Raw genomic sequence first — 24,199 nt, 5'->3', positions numbered from 1 at the left:
AGAACTATGGGTAGCTTGCTCGATAGCCAACAGCTGCTTCTCATGTGTCAGCTCACTGAGATGCTTTCTGCATTTTTTTTTTTTTTTTTTTTTTTACATTCATACAGCGTAGATGTTGCACCTAAGCCACGTAATGACTGGGAAAACCCTAAATATCTCAGGGTGCACTAACATACATTTTCAGTTATGATATCGCTCAGTGCACAATAGAATAGCCCCAGGCTAGGCTTGTATCTGCCTCCCACGTAATCGCGACCAAAGATTAGGCACTCTTTGTGGTGACCCAGCCTGACCTGACAGATAGCTTTGTGGCTAATTAGATTTTTTGATTGGTAAGCTCAGCAAGAGTCTGTCAGCCTTGAAGTACATTTGTGTGTGCTGCAGCAGGGACATATCATTAGCACTCATTCTAGATAAGCGACTCTCCAAAGCAGATATTTCGGAATGGTTGTCCTTCAGAAATAAGATTGCATTCATGCCTTAATCAAGATGGTGATCTTTTAACGGTTAATCGTGCAGCCCTAGTACGGATTCACAGAAGTTACATTAAGTTTAATCCAGGCATGCCAGGACAATTAAGCATGCACACGATGTAAACACATCCGCGCGCAAACACACACAACGAGGGATTCAGGTAGGGATGAGCTGACAGGAGGGGTGGATAAAATTGAAAGGAAAAAGATGACAGGGAGCGTGGATTGGGACAGACTTTTGGCTACAAACCGTGGTCTGATTTTGGCCCATTAGGTAGAAACAGGGCTCTCCCATCTTGTCATTCCTCATTGTACCAACAGCGAGATGAGGAGCCATCATCGCTGGAGAGAGGAGGAAGAGCCCGCAACAAGAGACAATCAGAGAGAAAGAAGTCGGAATAGAGAGGAGAAAACAAATAAAACAGACAAGAGGCTGTTTTACAGTGCATATTTATAGAGAGAAGAAGGGCTTTGTTGTGAGAGGCAAAAAAATGTCACACTTTCTACATGATCACAAGTCTGTCTGAGAGGGGAAAAGAGTCCGAAAATTAAACCCCAGAAAATAATGCAGAGATATACAACAATATGACTCAAACTGTGAAAGGAATAATCCATCAGCAGAGCATACAGCTTTTGGGAGGGAATATTACTTAAGCTGTAAAACATCTGTGGTAGAGATCCTATACAGTATGAATCACTGAACAAGCTTTTGTAGCAACCATTACTCCACTGATCAATAATATCTGAAAGCTCAATCTTGCACTGAAAGTATGACAGGTTGCTTTAAATTCATGGATCAGAAGATGCCATTCTGTAAAATATTTATCATTTACAGTAAAAGGAGTTGTGAAAATCAATTTTTAAAAAAAGTATATGTCCCTGTAGTGCACTAAGCAGATAAGAGGCTTTATTCCAGTCCGTGGTGTGTACAACAGGAGCAATAATAAGATTTTAATGCTGGGATAAGCAGTGTTATTTACAGGAAGGGGAGAAAAACATTGAAAAACATTGAAAAACATGTTAACCTACCATATTCAGGTACAGATCCATCTCCCCGTTTGAGAACGAGCCGTGCCCTCCGACCACCGTTCTTGATCAGTTCAATGGCACGTGAATGCTTCATGTTCTTTGTGCTCTCACCATTAATCTCCAGAATCTCATCTCCCACCTAAAATGGAGAGAACACATTATTGTCACACCCAGTTCATGGTAGTGTTTCATCAATAATGTGCAAAGAGGAAATTTATGTTGTCATGATGCATAGAAACAAGTACGCACCGATTTATTGGCCGCACATCAGTATAAGCCTTCCTGCATTCACTGATGACAGTACCCAGTTTTTCTATTGTGTCACATAAATTTTGTTCAGGCTTTAAAGCAGGGCTTGAAACTAACGGCATCCCGTCAGGAAACGTGCATTGAGTTACATTATGATGCATTCAAGCTTTATTCAGTCAAAATGAGTATTGAGCGAAGATAAGTGATAATGTTCTTATGATTAGTTCAACTGTTAACTTGTAAAATGTAGTTTCTGGTAAGAAACTTGATAAAGTTGTTTGAAGGAGAAATCTGTTCATCCTTTCACAGCAATGGATATTACAGAGGGAACTATGGTATATTAAATGAAGTTAAAGCTATTGAAGCAGTTGTTTTAAAACATGTTTTTCATGTGAAAGGAGGTTATTTTAAAGTTTTTTAAAATAAATATGTATGTTAGAATTTTCACTAATTCATAGGTAGTGCAATGAAGAACATAATCAATTTAAAATACTTGTTTATTTATAATGGAGATTACTTTGTTTCCCTGCCACAAAAGGAGGACTAAACAACAACATACGAAAACATCAGTGTTCTTAATTGACATCGTTATAGGCCCAGAATTTTAATTGGTGCATCCTTATATAGACATTTAATGGTTACGTACCCTCATCTTGCCATTTCTGACTGCAGCTCCGTCTTCTGCTAGTCTTAACACATACAGGTCCATGTTGTACTCCCGTCCTCCTCTCAGGCTAAAGCCAAAACCTTTACTGTCCCGCTCGAGGTCCACAGAGTAAAACTCAGCATCCTATGAGACAGAAAATCAGAGATAAAGAGAGAGTCACAAGGAGACTAGAGAAGACGAGTAAGTAATCCATGGTGCACAGGGGAGTCAAAAGGTGAGTCCAAACTTCAGGACTAATCAAGCCATGTCCCACAAAAACTCACAAAATGTCAATGGCAGTACAATACCCTGGAATGCATGAATAATTAATGCCACATGAGCCTGTGCGCAGAGTACAGATCACTAAGCAAGGGCATCGCAAGGGCTGGACCCAAAACTTACCTTACTCATCAAAAGTTCCCTCCCAATGGATGTATGGGCTCTCCCAAAATCAGCTTTATTCCTAATCAGACTACTCCCACGTTTAATTTGATAATGTAGAACTTTACAGTTTCAAGTGAGGAGAATTTCATATTAAAGTAAAATATATGGTAGTTTTTGTGGGGTATATCCATCTCTCCATATGTGATAGAAAAATAGAGGTACTATTTTAGGATACGACACCCAGACTTAGACATGAATGAAATTAGAATTGCGTTGAAAATGTCAAGAAAAAGTAGGACGCTGCAGGCACTGTATATGAAAACTCAATCTTGAACTTTAAAGGAGATCTATACGACATTCAGAGCATAATTACAGCAGCAAGCAACTATTTGCTTTATAAAGATAAAGTGGAGCACAGACGTCAGGGAAAACCACGCTCCCTCTGTGTGTTGTAATCTGAGCTTCTGTTGTTGTTGTGTTACATGATCCGACTGCACGTGCATGTAAGTATGTGTGAGTCCCTGTGTGTGTGTCCCACTGTCTAGCTAAACGCCACTGCTCTGCACTGTGCTTACATGGCGGTTAACGCTGATAATAGGATGGTGTTGGTGCAGAAGAAGTGCCCTCCTTGATTAACAATGTTAGCTCTGTTAGCATTATTGCTGTTGTTAGCGCTGTTTGTGTTAGCACCACTAGCTGCTAGCCCCCTCCATGTTGAGAACCATGTGTAGATCATCTCTGACACAAAAATACACTTTAAATGTCCTATAGAGCTCCTTTTATACCCAGTTTGATGCAGAATGCTCACAGCTCACTACGTTGTCTTTATGTCAAAACTGTCACACCTCGCTCAATATTCTGACATGCAACATTTCCCCCCCCCCATGGACGCAGTTCTGTTGTATATAAGGAAAATGTGTTATGGTACATGACTGATAGGTGGTAACTGATTTATTGATGGCGTGATAACATCTGCTCTTACCTGTGTTGTCTGACTTTGTATCGGTGGAGGAGGAGGAGCTCCTTTCGACTTTGAGTTATTCCTTTGAAAAAGAGAAACCCATATGAATACGCATGGTGCTGCATTATAGAATAAATTGAAAGACATTTGCATCAATGCATATTTAAAAAATGAATGCATCAACACCTACCGGGACTCTGTGGTCTGTTGAGGTGTGTGTGTGGTGGTGATGGTAGCTATCTTCTCAGCATTAGTCAGCAGAGAAGCATTGGAAGACTCTGCGGAAAAACAGACAGATCGAATTAAAAAAAAGAAATAACTCAGTTAAAATGAAGTGACTGCTTTTTGTTAAATGCATTTGCCCACAGCTACGTTTTCAAAAAACACTCTGGAGAACAAAATGTTACTGTCCAGAAGAGTCCACTGAACCGCCCACAGGCTGCTCTATTCAACCTGATGCTAACTGCCTGTGATGTTGTCATTTGCCATTTGCTCATAGACAACACTGGCCCGACTGAATGGAAGAAAAACCAGCAGTAAAGAGAAAAAAAAACCTCATGACTTGCATCATTGTTTCATTCGCTTTTTCACAAGAGATAAAACAAAAACAAGGACAACTGTCTTTTCTTGCCTTTCTTCAACTCTATCTTATCACCCACTAGAACACTGCAGCACACATTAGTTTCCACTGACACTGGCAGGAGTACAGCTCTGTCTGTGTTTAGCAAGAACATCAGGCTGACTCATTCATCTCAGGCTCCTTTACTCACTCTGTCCTCATTACTCCGAGAAATACGACCTCCTCACAGCCACCTCTCTGTGTTTTTGAGGTAAACAGCGTGCTGTAGCCACACACATCTTGCATGAAATGAGAATAAGGTGCCATGTTTTCTACTGGAAAGTTTTGCATTGTGCATGTTGAACATGTGGAGGAGTTTGTTCCCGCCTCTCTCTCCTCTGGTCTTAATTGAGCTTCATTTTCTGTCTCTAATGGAGAGTATTACAGTGCAACGCTGCTCAAGTGTTTTCATTGGCTGATCAGTGGCTCAGCCAGTAACAAGCTCCCTTGTTACAGCACTTGACATACAGTAATTCACCCAAAATGTGGACCTTTGCGATACAAACTGCTTGTACTGCAGTATTATGCAGCTGCATTTCCTTCCCTTAACTAAGCTGAGATTAACACCAACAGGAAGCACTTGATTAAATGTGAGCAGCGTTTTTTAATCCTTTCAAACTGGCAAGATATTGCAATTGGTGAGATATCCGGCGAAGAAAATAAACAAAAATCAGAAAGAGAAAAGACTTCTGGAAGTGCTAGAGTAGTTTCTGGGGGCAACTTCACCTTACTCCTACTCAGTGACTCACTCTCTGACATACCAGGGTTCACACCCTGATGAAAAGTGCTCTTGCCTGTGAAAAGCAGCGGTGCCCTTTCCTTCCCACCACATCCATGAATAAGTCACATCATGCTGCATTATGAAAGAGCCATGTGAGGCTGGAAGCCAAAAGCCTTACCATCACCCGGGATGATCCTGAGTGAGACCGTGTTCCCGGCTTCCTTGATCAGGTTGACGATGTCCGAGTGTGACTTGTTGGTGATGGAGCAGCCGTTAACAGCCAGTATTCGGTCCCCAACTTTCAGCTTCCCACAGCGGTCCGCTGGACTGCCCTCGATGATGCGGCCTATTTTGTGGGGCATGGCCACACAAGCATTTCCAGCTTTTGTGTTTGTTTGTTTACATGTACATTGTATGTTTGCATGTGTATGTTAGAAATAGTGCAAGGTGATTATTTGATTGATTGTGTTGATTGGTTATATTGATTTATATTTCATAGGAAGGAAAAGACCAAAAGAAAACAGGGAGAAAGAGAAGAAAAGGAAGGTTAATTATCCAAATCAACACTCCAATTGAACTTTATAAAACATGTAGCAATCAGCACTCATGCAAAATATTAGAAAGGGGGAATAAATCACTGAGTTGCAACAGTGATTAATTTAGTTAAAGACTTAGCCTACATTAATTGCTAACTAATTTGATTATTGATTTTTTTTCTTTTTAAAGTTTAAATTCTCTGATTCCAGTTTTTAGTTATAGTAGATGTATGCGGCCTGTGGCCGGAGCTAATTCCTGACAGTGGTTGCACTGAGTTACATTATGATGTGTTCAAGCTTATAGATTATAGTGTGCTCATGAAGTGCTCAAATGTAAATTTGTAAAATGTAGTTTTTGGTGAGAAACTTGAATGAATGTACAGTTTAAGTTTTCTCATTCAAAGATAGTGTAATGAAGGACTGGATGATTTGAAAACAGTTCATATTTTTTTATAATGATGATTTATAGGTTTCACTGGCACTAAAGAAGGAGATACATAGCAATATTGTATAAATTATATAAATATTGGAATTTCAAAATCTGCGCATCTCTAAAAATAGCCATTTGTCGCATCCCTAGTTAAAACAGTATAATGTTGAAAAACTAAATTAGTGGGCTAGGTGGGGAATTTGCAGAATCTCTCTGCCCTCATCGCCTGACATATTAATCAATGTGCTCTGAATCATATGCCACTGGTCAGGGCCCACAGTGACTAACGCCCGACAGCCTATCAATACACTGGTCACAGCATCATTACTACACCTCCCTGCAAGGGATCAATGAGCACACAATCGCTGCCGCAGTGTAAAACCTTCAGGTAATTGGACTGTTAGATTGGAAAATGACACGGATTCCTAAAAAGGAGCAGTCTGAGGTGACGTGCAGCCTATAGCTTATATATGGCTCTAGCTGTGTGGTCATTGCAAACACTGTGAGAAATACAGTCTGCAGCTGAGTGACAGTTTTCAATACTGCACATCTTGTTTACACAGAAGCTCTGAACAGACCCTGGGGATCTCCAGTTCTCCTCACCGGCCTCCCTTTATCTTTGCTCTTCCCTGCACTCCCCTCTACCATCAAGTATTTTTGCAACATCCATATTTATAACATCACCTCACCCTGCAGCCACCCCCCCTCTGTCTCGATTGAAAAATGTACTTGTATCCTGTCACTCTATCTAAATAATGAGATGTGGGACATTAGAGGGTGTGGCAAGTACGCGGGATTTAATACCCAATCTGCTAAGCACATCACCAACCCCAGGTCATAGTGGGAGGGGATGAGAGAGGGGGATGGGCCCTGCTGAACTGGAGAACATGGTTTATGTGTCCATGATGTATGGGAGATTGAATCAGCTGAAACTGCTTTGTTCTCTCCAGGACTGACAAACACCCTGGAAGAATCCTCAGAGCTGTGTTGTGTTTTTTTTGTGTGTTTTTTTTTAAGCACACACATCCCTCTGTCAGATTTCAGCTCGTGTCCCACATGGTTGGAATCCATTAGGAGAGTGAGCGCAGGATGCTATAGCACAATCCCAGATCAGCACATGAAAGCTCTAAGTCCATTCATCTCAGCATCCCAAGAGGAACTGTGGTGCAGCAGAGCAGGGGAGCGCAGAGAGACAGCAGCAAAAACAGGAGCCTCAAAAGACTAGAAGGCGTTTAGACAAGGTTGTTGACGAGCACTGGTGTCACTATAAATAACACATTAATTCTTGCATTTTGCAGAGTAACACCATTAGCCCGTGGGATCAATGAAATTTTCCCTAGCTCGCAGTCAGTGTGGCTAACGTCTCATCCATTCTTGTGTTTTGCCCGTGACACACCACAGTACATCATCATAATGGCCAACTATACAAGGGACCTTGGTGTGACATTGGTGTTGGAAATTCATCACTCTGAGGTTAATACCAAATTTGTTCAAGGAGGACATCTACAATTCCTCATCAATGCCTGAGCAGCTTTAATACATGCAATTCTGCTGTTTTGCTGTGATACTTAAATGGTATAGACAGCGACGGAGTGCGCTGAGTAGACTTCAATTACATGCTGAATGAATTGGTGAGGGCAGCTGTGAGGCAGGAATCTGTGATGATGGTGTTTGTGATAAAGCTGCAGCCAGCCTGATCCTGAGGGAGTGCGCTCTGCACATGAGGAGATTTCTTTATCCCTAAGCTCATGATAGTAGCTTTGTGACCTCGCTCTGTGGCATTAAGTGCACTGCTGTCAAACGCTGTTCGCCTCCTATTCATAATGTGGGGGAAACTCAAAGAGAAGAATATATTTCATACGTTATTCTGCCAGGAGATGGCATCAGTCATTTTATGCAGTGGTTGACTTTCTCTCTTTGTGTCTCTTCGCTGGAGGTATATATGGGAGACTGGGGCTGTTTCATGCATCACCTCTCAGCTTTTTAAATTGGTTAGGGGTAACTGCAGGTCTTGAAAAGGCTTACATTTAAATTACAAAAGCAAAGTTGGAGACGTAGATGTTTTCTCTTTGCCTGTGAAAGTAATGTTAGTTAGCAAATGCGTCATATCTAATAGTAGACTGCCAGGAGACCCTTTCTTACACAAAGACTGCTTGATAGGACTGCAATAAAGACTGTTAATTATGGCAGATTTGCTTTTTTTTATACAGTACCAATCAATGCTGGCATTATGCCGCCCCAGTGTGCAATTTTAGATGGCATGCCAGTGTTCAGCAGTCAAAAGCGGTGTGTAACACAACAGTGTCGGCCCCTAGCGTGACATACAAGATGCATGTTGGCAGTGACTTTAACAATGTTATTGCCATTTTATGCCATTCTCAGTCATTTATCAACCCTGTTATCGGGTGGGTGGTCTTGTCCTCTGCTTGGAGGGTAACAACCAAAATACATGGGGCCTGGCCGCAGCATGTCACCTAGGCAGAGCTCTGTCTTTGCAAGGTGTGTTTGCTGCTAGCTTCATTAAGTGTGTACTGAATTTTGCGGCTTTGAAGCACTACAACAGCGGCTACAATTACTAATATTGAATTAGGCTGATTAACTAGATTGTTTTAACTACAGGATGCAATGATTTGATTGATTTTAATGTGAAATGTAAAAACTTTTTCTTTCTTTTTTTTTTTTTTTTTTTTTTTACAGATTGTCCTCTTTTTTTTACACAGTTTTATGTAGTTTTTACCTTTTGAAGGGCTGCAGACCCACAAACAGAGAAGAGAAAATAGACCAGTGACGTAAAAATAGAGAGGAGCAGCACTGTGCCTGCAGGGGCAAGCGTGGCTTCTGTGTCAGTGTAGCATCTTCAGTTAATTATAATGGTTGCGGCTACGATGTAAGAGGTCTAAGGGCAGAGGGATGTCGTATGCTGTAAAGCCCTCTGAGGCAAACTGTGTTTTGTGATAATGGGCTTTAAGAATAAAATTGACTTGACTTGACTTGACTTGACTACTGCAGGCATGCCCTTGTCCCATGTATTTTGGCTGTAAGGAGCTCCCAAATCTTATTCTCTCTCCAATTTGTGAACATTTTCTTATCTTTGAGTTAATTGCTAACTCGAGCTTTTAAATTTTCTGGTGGTGGTTCGCACTCATAGCAAGTTATAAAAATGTCCTGCCAGCTGTTCATTTAACAAAGACATCGTTTTGGCACTGTTACTATCTTTGTCGGTGGCTGAAAGGCTAACAACCCCCCCATTTTGCTCTTTTTATTCAAAACGATGAGGCATATTAACGACATGGCATTACCGTGTTGAGCAGGCAATATTAAAGGAGTTGTTGATACCTGTTCACTAATTGAGATTGTTTTCACTATGAAGTTGTTAAATCTGACATTAGCAGATACTGTGTTAAATTAAGTAATCGGTTTTAATTCGTAAATCCATTCTTCCATTTTCTGGTTCTACTGGCTTAGGTCAAATTATTTTCTGTAGTTGTATCACTGGGATTTTTTGTTATATACTGCTGGGAAGTACTGAAAGAAAATTGATATAATAATAAATACTTCAAGGCCATATCATCTCTGGTTTACTCTTCTGGTTTTCTCTGGTTGAGTTGCATTCTATGTGATTTTGAAAATGTCTTTAAGTCTTTAATTTAGCTTGGTGACCACTGCAGAAACACTACCAAACAGGGGTAGAGTTTAAAATTGTTTTCAGCAAAGTATTGTCTTCAGTGTCATGTAGTAACCTTTAAAGAATAATGCTTTGAGACCAAAATATTGCTTTGTTCTCAAGTTGTTTGTATGCTGCTCACAGTCTGAGAGTAAATTAATCACTGAGAGAAATAATGATCTTCAGAAAGACTCTTTTCACATAACATGCACCAATACAGACAGCAAATGCCCAAACAATCAAACTGTTGAGTCAGATTAAAGTCTAATTTGAAACACGCTGAAGTCAAACAGTCGGCCTAAACAAAATAAATTCTAATGTCAAACTGAGTAGAATTCCCTGTCAGTCTCAACTAGCTTAAACTTAGCCCACATCACTTACAAAAGGTGGTGCCAGCGTCAGGCCTGGAAACGGATGACACGATGACGAAACCAAAGCCTTCATTCTCTCCACGTTGGATCTCCACATCGTATGGCTGGAGGGAGGCAGGCACCACTGCACTCCCGCTGCCGCCTCCGCCCCCACTGCCTATCCCGCTGGTGGATCCACTGCCAGAACTGACGGTGTTGAGAGAGTTTTGACTCCCCTGTGGAGTCCGCTTACCCTCCGTCAGGCTGGGTGCCTGGGTGCTGCTGTGGTGGGAAGAGGCTGGCGACGGGGGAACGTCACCTTCCCCTTTTGACACTGAGGATGAGGAGGAAGAGATCAGTATTACTCATGCATTTCATTAACTGTGGATTCATGTATTCATGTCAGGAACCTCGTCAAGGTTAAAGATGGTCTGTGCAGCGTGTGCATTATGTTTATATAACATGCATGTGACAGCACGTGACATACGTATGAATACACATGCACAAACTCTCATCACCTCCGTATCCGCTGGACTTGCGTCTGACAGTGAGGTTGACATGGCCCTGTTTGGCGGCCTGCTGCATCAGCTGCACCACCAGCTGGTGAGACTTGCCCACCACCGCCGTGCCGTCCACACAGATGAGCTCATCACCCGACCGCAGGCGCCCATCTTCATCTGCTGCGCCGTACTTCACTATGTGCCCTATGTAGATCTGAAAAAAGCAAAGCACGCACAATGTAATGGATTACTGACTTTTGTTAAATGGCACTGTAACTCATTGTATCGTCTAACAGAGTGATGAGAATACAGTAGCTTTTATGATTATGATACTGTGCTATGGCTAATTAAGAGTCATTATACTGCAGTAAATTAAACCACCAGCCAAGAGAGAGCGCAATGATTCATTGTGACTTATCTGCTTCTGATTTTAAATGAATCTGTTAAACACAGCAGCGAGTCGACTCTTGCATTACTTCAAGGTATTTGTGGCTGACGTTCGGAGAAACCAAGAAGGCCAATGCAGCCCATTGGGGCCATGGAGAAGCTTGTGTGCTTTAGGCATTGTGTGGGTGTGTACACACACAGCTCTGACAGAAACAAGCGCACAATCACCACGCAACACCTTTTGGCACAAACACCAAGTACGAATTCCTGTGGGGTAGACCTGAAGGCTGCTGCCATTTTATTTCCCTTATTTCCTCAATATCTGCCTTCCACTCTCCCTTTTGCTCCCTACTTTTAAGACAAATATACGGTGCACAACCAGAGGGATTGTGGGTAAAGCTTTGCTTCTCTTAACAAGCTGTCTATATGATGCTCCAGAGAGCAACAGCTCCAGTTAGATGGAGTGATAGGACTTTCTGCAACTATGGTTTAAAGGCAGACTAAACATAGAAGTAGGAGGAATAGGGAAGACAGAGAAAACAGAGAACCTCCTATAGAATTGTGAGGCATACTGAGAAAAAAATTAAAAGCACTAAATTTTTTGGAAACAGGACATATAGGGTGCATTAGTGTGCATGTAGATCTTTTAATTCTTCAGCTATGGCAATAAACTATTAATGGGAGGGTGGAGGAATACTTACCGGCTCCCCAGGCTCGTTCCCTCCTAGGATACGGAAGCCGAAGCCTGTGTCCTTCCGCCAAAGGAAAATGTCCTGCTCCTGGCAATCTGGCACTGAAATACACAAAAGAAACAGTGTGGGGACTCCATGGAGCTCAATCACCAAATCCGCCAAAGACCTAAAGGCTTTGTTCAGTGTTGACTGATTGGCATCTATGCAGGCAAATCTCACTGGATGCTTGTTGCTCTAAACTAACATTTTTTTTTCTTATGTTTTGTTTCATTTTCACAAAGCCTCGTACATTTGTGTACTCGCTGATCAATAAGATGTTTGTTTTTCTATTAGAGGGGCTACAGGTGCTCCTTTCCTCTTTAGCACTGCCTCTGTTGGCAGATTGGCTCCTTGTTCTCACAAGTAGACCACAAACTAGACTGCGAATTCTCATGCTGTGACCTCATCACACTCACAGACCTGAAAAGTTACTGGATGGCGATCCCCTATTATTAGCCCCTATTTATAACTGCTCACATGGATTTGTAGCTTCACTTTTCCCTGTTTTCTCTCCTGCTTTCCATCCCTCTCTCTCTCTCACACACACACAGCTCCCTACACATTTGCATCTCGCAGTGGACAGAGCAGACTGTGGAGGAGGACACAGGCAATTTGGTGTCAGTCTGTTCAAACCCACAGGGCCAGTCCGCACAGGAGGCACAGGCCGCTTCTTCTTGCACCGCCTGCTGTCTCCACGGCTGCCACGCAAGGCCAGTACTGAACCCATTAACTTAAACTCTCCACTTCCCACGATAACTTGCTTGGTGTGCATTTACGTGCTGCAGGTAGACTTGTAAATAACCCTGTGCTGACCTGTGTATATAGAGCAGTGACAGTGACAGTGGACAAAAAACCCACTGACACCCACAAAAATCTGGCTGTTGTCTTTAGTGAGAAAGGTTAAAATTCAATCCCAGGTCAAAAGACTGCAGTAGTCATGAGTATTTATAGGCTCCAGCCAGGGTGCAAACTTAGCATCATCCACAAGCCGAATGCTGGTTAAAAATGCATTTAGCTTCACTTACCAGCCCCAAATACTAATCAATTGAATGGAGGTTAAAATTTAAACGTTCACTAGCCATTTGGTCATTGGACAAGAAAGTTAATTTCTCAGTGATAAAAATATGACATCCTGGTAGACAAGATATTTTTCATTCCCTTTCCAGTGTGATGCAATGACATGTTGCCACAAATTCCATCAATTTCTGTCAGATCAGCCATAAAACATCGTTCCAAACATGTTGGCTTTTTTAATGATTTAGCCACCACAATAAAGGCTTTCTAATGTAATTCCTCTTTTGGAGTGCCTGTATTTCCCTTCTATTTAATTCTAGGTATCGGTATTCGATATTTGATATATTGACCGATATAAATCAAAATTGTCTACAACACAGAAATTTCTCCAGTCAGACGATACTTGTATTCGATCCTTTCTGTACCCAAATTTGATAAAAAATCATTATTTGTTGGGTGTTGCTTTGCACCAATCACTGCAAGCATTATTTGAATAAATGCGACAAGAGATTGGAAATACCACAGCAGTTACAGCCCATATAGTCAGTGGTGTGCTGAAGTCAGGTGTGGTGTATTTGACAATTTTGGCGGTTCAGCAGGCTTAGACACCACTAAAAGTTTTTTGGTGGCATTATACGCAATTCCATTCACATATACATGTAGTACATAAAAAAGGTGTAAAGAAACTAATCAATTGGTATTAGAACACTTAAAGGGTACTAGGATTGTAATTTTTTTTAACGATACCAGGCCATAGTGACCATTCTGACATTTTCACTGGCCTCCATGCTGCTTTCAACTATTTGGGTAGCCATTTTCTGGTGTGTTTGTGATGTCAAATGTGTAAAAGGAGCACAAAGGCAAACTTGCCTACTAAAAAAGTGTATATCACCAGTTTTTAGTGCGTTTTCCTATGTTTTAAAAACATACATATACATGCTTGTTTGGTTGGAAAAAGGGTGCAACAGTAAATGGTACGACTGTGTGCCACATCAACTGACAGGTGACATGAAGCACTGAGGGAAGCAACATTCCCAAAAGCTCACCTCTCAATCACACCGCCCTGCCACGAAAATATTGCCTTTCTATTGCACTCAATGGACTATTGGAATCACCTCATCACAAATCAAGTACACCCGTGTGGCAGCATGCACATGAAAGCATAGGAAACACAGAGAGAATCTGGGCGTCTTTGTCATTCTTTGTCTCCTTCTCTCTTTCTTGTTTCATTGTGTCTCCCCCCTCCTCCCCCCGTCGACTCAAAAAGGGGCTGCAGCTCCTTCAGGGGTTATCAAACAGATATACCAATCAGCCGCAGCTTAAAGCAGCCCTCTCCGGGCCCAGTTAATATTTAATCAGCAGCAGTCCTAGATTCTACAGGCAGCCATGATTGTTAACCAACGCTGCAATACACAGCAAGCGCACGTGTGGCTGGCGACAATAACAATGCGCGACAAGCAAACATAGAAGAGCTGCCATAGACATCACCCCTCTACAATCACAATGCAATCTTTTTTACAACACAGAGATGTATTTCACAGCATATACAGACCTATTTTCCCTTTACATATCAGCAGCAGAACCAAGTGCAGGAGGTCTAAAGGATGTAATTCATCCTGAACAGTCGAGTGAACCCATTATTTTTGGAAGATCCTTCCCCCTTTCTCACAGGCTCTTCTATCAGAAACAGAAAATAAGTGGTTTGACACCCTTACAGTGTTTCCCTATGAATAATGCAGGAATAGGCCATGACTGCAAATGATATTGAGGAGTCTTACAGAGAGGCTGCCTACTTTCTGCTGTTCCAGTTTGGGATTTTGGATACTCTGTTTTTCCAGTGACTAAACAGGGCATGAGACAAGCTGTTTGGCTGCTGATAATGTAAATGTGGTCAGTTTTAACAGGCGGTTTAAAAGGTGAAGTGTGACTTGTCCGTTCAATGTATAATGTGAAGGGAAGTACACACGCGCTGCTATTCTTTGTTTTGTTTTTGAACTTGACAGCTCTTTTCAGTCGAGAGGAAGGCTGGGACAGAATGCGTACGACTGACACATGCACCCACACACACGCATATACCTACACATCACTCATCAGCCAGCACTTGAGTGTTTTCAAGGACACTTTCCTCTTGGAGGCACCTTTTGTCACAGGATCAGTTGTGACTCAGTAAGCACACCGTTGTTTAGCAAACACACAAAAAGGCTTCAACTGACACAAACACACAAAGCCAAAGACGTGCCCTGTGGTGATCACACTGTATACACAGCTGTGATTATTTTCCTTTGTGCATCTTGCCACAATTGAAGAAATACATTTAAGAAGCAAAACAATCAGATGTACCTCTCATCTTTATCGAACGTGTCAAACTATCCAAGCAGTGGACATTATAGTTAAAAATTCCACATAGCAGTTATCTGTTGAATCCTAGTTTTGGGGAATTTGGCGCATTTTCTTTTTGGTCAGGAATTAGATAAGGAGATCAATACCAATTTCATGTCTGTCTGTAGCTCTTTCTACACAATAAGGCTGCTACAAAGTCCATTCTTTATGCCTCCTTTCTTCTAATGCTGCCCCAGTGTGTCATTTTTGGACAGCGTGAAGCATCTTGGAAGCAAAAGAGGCATGACAGCCGTGATGTGTAACCATTTTCTAACCATCAATAACAATGGAAAACATGGCGATAACAATTATTTACCATCACTGTTTTATGGAGGTCAATCTCACCCTCAGCTCTTAGGGTGAGGAGCTCCTGGACCTAACTTTTTTTCCAATTTGCCAAAATTTTCAGCTGCTGTTCTTCTTTGAGTTACCGGTGAACTGCTGCTAGTTGCTCTTTAAATCTCCAGGCAATGAGTGGCACGTCGTCAAAATGTCACAACTGTTGTGCTGGCTTTTACAAGTTTATTTAGCATGGTTACTACCTCCGTTTGTCCCCTCATTCTGTAATCTTGCTTTTTATACAGACAGGCAAGGGGAAATAACAGCACAGTGTAAAAGACACTAGTGAAATATGAAGCTACAGCATGCAGCTTGTTAGCTTAGCTTAGCATAAAGGCTGGAGGAATCTTCTCATCCAACTATCCTGCAGAAAATTCCTTTAAATCATTACACAAAAGCTTATCTACAAACGTGTAATAATTGCTTCAGATCTTTAGGTAGGTCTTTCTAAAATTGAGTTGTTTTTTTTCCCCAGATTTAAATCTAAGCCATCAAACGTCTCCTGCCAGATGACCTCAGGTAGTTATATAAGGTTAAAAGGTCTGTAATAAACTCTAAAGTCAGCAAAACTCTCAAAAATTAGTTAGAACTACATGCTACTCACGTCGGCTCTCGTACATGCTCCTGGACTGCGCCCAAATCTTAAAGGGGTCTGGCTTCTTCTGCAGGGTGAGGGTGCCATCTGCAGGGTCCTGAGGGGGCAGGCCTGGCAGAGGCTGGGTGGGGGCAGCAGGAGTGGGAGCCACAGCCTCACTGGGCATGGCAGAGGGTGGGTGGCTGGGAGAATCGGTGTGGGTGCTGCGATGGCTGCACACACTGTGCTGGGAGCTGCTCTGGCTGTCTTTCCTCTCTAACTGGTGCTGGGTGGAGAGAAAACAGAGTGAGAAGTGCATGTGTGTAAAGGGATGGGGGTGGATATAAGCAGAGGATGGAGGTAGAGGGCAGAGAGTGGAGAAAAAAAAGTGAGAGTGATAAGTGAGTCAGTGATAAGGGCAAGATATAGGGGGAAAGAGATGAGTGAGAAGAGTGTTGATGGAGGACAAAGAGAGAGAAAACGCGTCCAAGGTCATCTTTTTTAGACATTGCAGTAGAATATCTCTCACTAAAAACTGCTGCTGGAGTGTGAGGAGAAATGACTTGGTTACCATGGTTGCAAGACAAAGACAGATTGAAATGAGAAGGGAATTTCAGTGAACAAAGATATTGCCTTTTATGAATACCACGATTCTTTGTTTATTGCAGAAGGTCCTGCTCATGGAAAACCAATGCTTAGAATCAAGGTTAGTCTCAGTTGAAGGAGGGATTTGTAAAATTTGGCAGAGAAGACTCTAGGTGGGTAGGAGATAAGTATTATGAGTATTTCGTTGCTACTCAGGCAACTGAAATTGCTCAAAACACTCAGTTGTTTTAACAGTGAAATAAAAAAGTGTTTAACAATTAAAATATTCTGCGTAAATGTTGTGTTTTAGGCCACATTTAGACCGACATTGTCTCTGTGCGTGAAACTGCAGCGTCGCTCTGGCAACACAGGGGGGCTCCAGCAAAACAATGCAGGATCGTCCAGCAAAACCAGTTTAACTTAAATACCTCTTTTTAATCTTGTATCTTTTACTTAAACTGAACTTCCTGATTAGTTTTTCCTTTAGTCACGAAGCAACACACCCCCACCAACGGAGCCTCTTGCTTTGCTGTAACAATATATAGTGTTGTTGAGTGTTGCAGGAATAAGCCCTAAAACCTGAAAATGAGTAATCATTTAAAATCTTCTGATAATCTACCTGGTCTCAAAGTCAATGTTTTTTTTTTTTTGTTAGACACCTGACATAAGGTTTGTGGTTAACACAAGCTTAAAAGATTTTCACATTATTTTTCTAAAACATGAAGTACAGCAGTAAAAACCCTGCCTTAAAAAAGGCAGTTGCTGAAGTGGCTAAATGATACGACATAATGTAGTATCGCACAGAACGCAATTTTACATCCATGTTGTGGCAGCAGCTTTGAAGTCATGTGACTGTGGTGTAGCTTGTTCATCGCCCAACATTAGCTTTACTATTTGCTATTTACTTCTGGTGATTGCATTTATACCGCAAAAATCATAAAAGTGGTGTATGTTTGTGATGGTTATCTTGCCAAAAAAAATGTGTAAGTGTCATAAACTCTCTTTTGCCATGGAGCATATTTTATGCAATAATTCAAAATCCAATTAAAAAAACAACAACAACAACAACAACAAAAAACATTGGCTTTTTGTTCAGGGAACCAGGGTAATGCTAACTTCCGGCCTGACTCAAATAAATGTCATCCATGCACAACTCTAGAATATCTTAATTTTTTTTCCTAGCTTGATATTCTGCTGCTAGGCACCATATGGTTTCCTGTAATCGTTGTATTCTGATTCTGCGACCAGAATATGTAAATATCTCAGTTCTATCGCTTGCAGATGCACATTACAACAGACTTTACAGATTCATAAAAAATGAGCCTGACTGAGAAAATGCAATTACTGACAAGCACCAGTGTGACAACTGAATCATTTTTGATCTGGTGTGAATATTAAACCGGTGCGTGAAATGGTAGAGAAGCCATGGCACAGTCTCTCACTCATCACACTGTACGAGACAAAGGGTCAAATATTCCAGTAATGCCTCTTAATGAGAACAACAGCCATGCAAAATTGACTTCTCATCTGATCACTGGAGACTCGCTTAATGAATTGAGACAGCACAGTCTCGCTTGCATATGGGAGTTTACCGTGAGCTTTAATTTAGACTTTCAACTGGAGGCAAAATGGTCGTTGTGGGCTGACACGAAGTCGCATACAGCATGACATTTCACTGACATAACAGAGAGGGGAAAACTGGCTTTTTCATCACCGGAAAGCTAATCTAAAGTGACAGTCAGGCAGTGCCACTATCGGTTCCACTCGACCCCCTTACAGCACCCACCCCTCCTCTATCCGCCGTGACATGTGACCTGAATAGGTAACACCCACAGCCCTGACTGATACCATTTCAAACTAATCCTAATGCTAATATCCAGCCAGCTGAGGGGCTTTACATGTCGATCAAGACCAACTGAAGTGGTGGGAATAAGACCCATCACTGACCTTGGAGGAGTCTGTCCAGAGGAAACGTCCTTCTGCTCTAACTCAGTGGCTCTCCAGGGGTGAATTAGGGTGACAGTAATTTAAAGCTGCACTGGCGTCTCTTCTGAGCCTGTATTGATTTTTTTTATCAGGTTGAGATGAGTCGTAAAAATGAGGAGGCGTTTGCTCTTTAAACTCCTGAATAACTGCACTGTCCCTTAAGAGACCCTCGCACTGCTCACAGAGCTGGTCTTTCTGCCTCTTCTCTCCTCTTTCCATATCCTCTCTTATCCGCCACAACTACGAGTCACATTGCAATCTGTTGCAATCTTTCCTCCAGCTTCTCCAATCTCCCTCTGCTTTGCTTGCAGCTCACTCTTGTCATCAGTGCCCCCTTCTCCCTGTCTGTTAGCCTCAGTGCATCCTCAGTATCTGTGGGCTATCATAGTTATTCACTGTTGTGGGACAAGCCATCTCCACACTAGTCTTCCCCTCCCTCCCTCCCTCCCTCCCTCATCCACATCCTTTTTTTCCCCTATCTTTGCTTCATGCCTCTTTCCCATCTTCCCTCGGCTGTGGCTGTCTGCCCTCCCTAACAGCTGGTCACTGTTGCACTGTTCTGCCTAGGCTATGCTTAATCAGTCACAGGATGGCAGCATGGCAGGAGTGGAGGGGTGTAGAGAGAGAAAGGGAGAGGGTATAAAACAAAGAAAGATGACAACACGGGCAAGAGGAGGAAAACAATGCAAAAAGTCAAAGTAGCACACTGAGAAAGAAGTGAAGAGGAGTGATGACAGCTGGAGGAGATGAAACGATCTCAGAAGCTCTGGATACAGAACAGTAGAGCAAGAGTTTGATATCAAATCTGTCTTTTGTTCTTTAAATAGCGCTCCTTTCAATCAGTAGAGCTGACACACACACAAAAGAGAAAAGAGAAAGATTATAGTACTCACCACCAGCTTTGGACTCCTCTTGGCTGGCACCACTCCTGCAAAACATCGGCAGAGAGACAGAGAGAGCATTAATGACCTGCGGTGCTCTTCCCCTCGTCCCCTATGATCAAAAAACTCCCCAGGACAAACGGGTAGACCCAGGTTCCTGCTGCAGAGCAGAGCGCAACTGGCCCTGGCTCACTCTCCTCCTCCTCCTCTTCCTCCTCTCTGTTGCTTTCTCTCTGAGCAACACACTGCGCTAGGCTGCTCGCTAATCTAAGTGATCTCCTCCCCCTTTGCTGTATCCCGCTCCACTCAGCGCTCTCACCCGTGCTATTAGAAGCGGAGCAACTGATCTATCTGCATCAGACAGGGCTGACTTATGCTGCAGCAGCCCCTGGACTGCCGGTCAAAGCTACAGGTCGCCACAAGCAGATCCCACCCCTCCTCCGGTTTACTTCCCAGCAGTCTTCAGCACGAGCTCTTCAGCTGAATCTCAACTATTATCCACTGAGAGGGAGCTCAGGAGCTTGAGTATCATATCAAAGGAAACCTTGAGCTTCTGCCTTGCTATGCACATCTTCTCAGTAACTACAGAGCTGTTTCCTCTCCACTTCTCTGCTTTGCTCAAGGCTTACATTGAGAAGCTGATCTTCTCTCACTGCCTTTTTCTTTTTAGCCTTCCCTCCCCTCCTCTTCTTCCGTGCACCATGACTTTCTCTCCCTCTATCAGCCTTTCTTTCTCTCTCTCTCTCTCTCTCTCTCTCTCGTATATACCAGTTAACACACTGTAGAGAGTCACCAAGAAGATCAATCTCATTTGTGCTAATGAAATATTAATACTCTGAGCCAGTGTCAGGGGAGAGGATTCACAGCATACCAGTGTAAGGAAGGGAATCATCTACATTCCCACTGAAACTGCTTTCTTTTCACATCCATCACAAGCCAAAAAAACTCCACACACTGATTGTATGCACCGTTTTCCAAGAAAACTCCTTTCCCCTTCCTGATGCTCCTTTGCCTGCCATTCACTACAGAAAAGTGTGTTGAGACAAAAATAGACAAATGAATGCATGAACGACACTGGTACAAAGAGTTGCTGTTGCCAAGGCATTCAAGTAGTTCTGTGTACAGTGACAGCAGTCTGCCTTGATAAATATGAGGTGTGAGCAGCAGCAGTAGCACAGCACATTTACATTATTGCCAGACCTTTGATCCTTTTCGCTCTCCTTCATTACAGAGACCAATGAAGACATTCTGTCTATTCTGCAACATCTGATACGGAGCATGTACGAAACCTACTGGAGGTATTGATGGAACGACTTTAACACATGCAACAACATGCAAGCATCCATCTTAGGCTTTTTCTGCTGCATTGGCAAAAAAATCATTAAATGTTAAAACTCTCTGTTGCTGCAAAGCCCCTCTCTCTACATGATTCATAATTTATCCTCCCTAGTTTCCCCTCTCTCTCTCTCTCTCTCTCTCTCTCTCTCTCTCTCTCTCTCTCTCTTTCTCTCTTTCTCTCTCTCTCTCTCTCTCTCTCTCTCTAAGATTATGGGGTGCCAGTTACTGGAGGAAGTGGAACATCCCAGCTGCTGACGTGCTGATGAGTGTTTTTGGGTTTGTTTGACCCAGGAAGGACACATCAAAAGGTAATAAGTGTTTCCCATTAAAACAGCAGCTTATTTGACCCAGGAGCTCTAAATTAGAGTATGGGAGGTCAAAAAAAAACCATTTCACTTTGAAACAACCTCTGAAAATCTTTAAACTGGCAACAATGTCAACCTAATTAGCATCAAGCATATAAAAATTGAATTTAACTATAGCCATATGGTTCATAAATTTGTGCACGGAACTGAAGGGGAATTAAGATTTGAGGAACTGACGTAGCTTGACCCCGACTCTACATCCCACTCTACACCCACTGTAGCTGTGTCAGCTGAAATAGCTGATTTACATGCTGCACAATGTGAACGCATCTTCATGCATGATGTAGATTTTAAATCTGCTTAACTTTCTTCAGCGTCGTGTTGCTGCTGCACACGTGTAAATTCAGACTTGATCAAATCTGGCCGAATGTAACATTTATGAGCAGCTGAAGCTCGGTGAGAGAAATATGGGAATAGCATGTTCCTGCACACGCAACTCTGTGGAAGCATCCATGAATGCATGAATGCTATGCATATGTAATATGAGCAAGGGTAGGTATGGAAAAAGGTGAGCATTTATTTATGCACAGAGCACAAACACTGACAAATATACAGCAATGCACATAGCATTATCCACTGAGGCCGTAATCCTGATATTTTTTACTCTGCTGAAGCTGCTGAATGACAGTAAAGCTCTGCTCTATACCCCACAACAAACTTGAACACTGAGGATGTAACATTGGCTTAAAAGGCTGATTTTATTATTACTGAGGAAACCTTCCACCACACTGACTAAGACGGTGCCCATTATCATTCAAATGAGAGGGGAAGTAAACAAATTGGGAGTGAAAGCGAGCGCCGACAGTTGTTTGGTGACCTAAACTGGCTCTTAACATCAGTGTGGAGGAGGCTGCTTCCTTTCCCTCTTTTACAGTAGACAGTGAAGTACGCCTCTAATAACTCACACACTAACAAAGAAATATGCTAATGAGGAAATTATTGAACAGCGCTACAAGGCAGACATTGAAATGTAGAGCCTCAAAGATGGGTTTATATTATCAATCTGCAATATAAGCACATGCCAAGTAAAAATGTCCTTGCCTTCTGTCCCATCCCCATCAAAATAACTTATCACATAGAGACTGACTTTTGAGAAATCACACATGCAAACAGCAGCAAGTAACAAGTTCAGAAAAACGCAGAAAAAAGTGTGTTTCTGCATCGCTGTGTGGGTACAAATGTGTGAGTGAGCTGGAGCTTTTCAAACTGAATCTGCAGTGCGTGAATGGCCCTGTGTTTCAATATGCTGTTGAAGCTGTGGCCTTGGTGGGTCTGTGCAGAGCCCACACAGTGAGTGAATGGTCCTTCCTCCACGCTTTCTATATACATTGTTAGAGGGTGTACAACATGAGTAATGTTCCCTTTTGTTGAGCCAAACCTGTAAACATTTGTCCTTGCTCTGCTTATAAGATTGTGCTATTATCCAACAGTCCCCCTCTCTTCATCTGCTCTAAATTATATTGTCCTGCTCTCCCTCATCGTCTGTTATCATCATATTTCATTCCACTTCCTTCATTTCCTCTTCATTTTCTTTCCCCTCTCTCTGTCTTTTCATTTTCTCTCTTCTTTCTCTCTGTCTCTCAGGGGACAGGAGAGCTGTGCACGATTGTCATGGCAACAACAGTGGGAAGACAAGATGGAGGAGTCATAGCTGGCCTGGCCTCCTTTACAGGAGAAAATCTTATGTGTGAAAACGCCAGATGTTATCTTTACAATTTTATCGGAAAATATAAATTTTCCTGGAGTAGAAAAGCTTAAGGTAAAATAAACGTTTTTACAAGTACACATTTGCACATGGAACTGCTTAGAGTGTTTAAAGAAATATATTTTTCCAAATCTTTGGTGCAGGTGGTGCAGATGCAGAAACTTGAGTGTAATATCAGTATATCCGTACATATCAATTCTGAATATGTGAAACAGTAACTTATTTTCCGCAGTATTGATTAGGGATGTTGGACACAATCAGTACAGGATAGTATGGCAATATTTTACGTGGCAATGTTGTATCGATACACAGACACCTGTGTTTTTTTTAATAATATAAATTATAAATATTACAAAAACAAATTAAACTTTTGATAGCCTTCTAGAATAGTAAAATCATCAATTGCTTTTACAGTCCACTGGATACATTTTGTTGCAATATATATGACTGAAGTGAGTTGAACAAACTGAGAACTTATTAGATAAAATAGATGTTGACAAAATTTTCCTTTGGAGACAAAATTAGCAGATAACAAAAAGGTATTGACTCATATTGCAATATATGTTATTGTTATACAAAGCACATTGCAATAATTTTAAAATTGCAGTAACATTGTACTGTGATAATATCATATTGTGGGGCCTCTGGTGATTCAATTGTAGTATCGATACAATTTAAATTGTATGTCCTAATTGTCAATAGGGGTGGGGGAACAAACCAATACACCTTGGTATCATGGTATTTTGCACAAGTATAATTTTTTAAATAATATAAATTATTCATATTGCAATTACAAATTTAACTTTTGGTAGTCTGCTAGAATAATAAAAGCAAGTGCTTTTTCAGTCCACTAGACACATTTTGCTGCATAAAAATGACAAGTGAGATGAACAGACTGAAAACTTAATCTCATTAGATAAAACAAATTTTGCCAGTTGAAAAAGGTAATAAATCACAATACAAAGCAGTGTATGTTATCGTAATACTTGCATATCATACACGGTTTAAAACCGGAATAATATTGTATCTGGACTGAAGTATCGTGAAAATATCATGTCATGGGCCCTTTATGATTCCCACCCCTAAATGTCAGTTTTTCATGTTTTATCGAAATGGTTTTGAATATCTATGTTTTTCAAAATATTGTATCGTAGAAATATGAGTATCATAACAAAACTAAGACATTCAAGTATAAATTATAAAAACTATTTCTGCCAAGTTTAAAGATGCCTATCTGGCTTTTAGACACATTTTTTTCTTTGTAATAGCTGTCACTACACAGTCCTACTCAGCAGCTACTTTACAACACAACAGCCTATTCAACCTCTTGTCATTTTCTGTTTCACAAATGAC

General features: G+C 41.7%; 1 protein-coding gene across 13 annotated transcripts in view; it reads right to left on the bottom strand.

The window, feature by feature from the left end:
* The window catches only part of LOC121947397 (membrane-associated guanylate kinase, WW and PDZ domain-containing protein 1-like), a 118,159-nt gene that overhangs the window by 5,104 nt on the left and 88,856 nt on the right, over nucleotides 1-24,199 (bottom strand). For 10 of the 13 annotated variants that reach the window (XM_042492429.1, XM_042492431.1, XM_042492430.1 and 7 more), the window contains 10 exons: nucleotides 19,451-19,485; nucleotides 16,017-16,272; nucleotides 11,651-11,742; nucleotides 10,581-10,776; nucleotides 10,094-10,396; nucleotides 5,261-5,464; nucleotides 3,933-4,020; nucleotides 3,764-3,824; nucleotides 2,398-2,541; nucleotides 1,503-1,641 (listed from right to left, as the gene is read on the bottom strand). In XM_042492429.1, the coding sequence (XP_042348363.1) occupies nucleotides 1,503-1,641; nucleotides 2,398-2,541; nucleotides 3,764-3,824; nucleotides 3,933-4,020; nucleotides 5,261-5,464; nucleotides 10,094-10,396; nucleotides 10,581-10,776; nucleotides 11,651-11,742; nucleotides 16,017-16,272; nucleotides 19,451-19,485 (1,518 nt within the window). The remainder of the gene's footprint in view (nucleotides 1-1,502; nucleotides 1,642-2,397; nucleotides 2,542-3,763; nucleotides 3,825-3,932; nucleotides 4,021-5,260; nucleotides 5,465-10,093; nucleotides 10,397-10,580; nucleotides 10,777-11,650; nucleotides 11,743-16,016; nucleotides 16,273-19,450; nucleotides 19,486-24,199) is intronic. The other 3 variants (XM_042492434.1, XM_042492442.1, XM_042492441.1) reach the window with 1 other exon arrangement.

The sequence above is a fragment of the Plectropomus leopardus genome, chromosome 8 (assembly GCF_008729295.1).
Source record: "Plectropomus leopardus isolate mb chromosome 8, YSFRI_Pleo_2.0, whole genome shotgun sequence".
In the NCBI taxonomy this organism is placed as follows: Eukaryota; Metazoa; Chordata; class Actinopteri; order Perciformes; family Serranidae; genus Plectropomus; species Plectropomus leopardus.
This window is presented reverse-complemented; position numbering and strand designations above follow the sequence as displayed.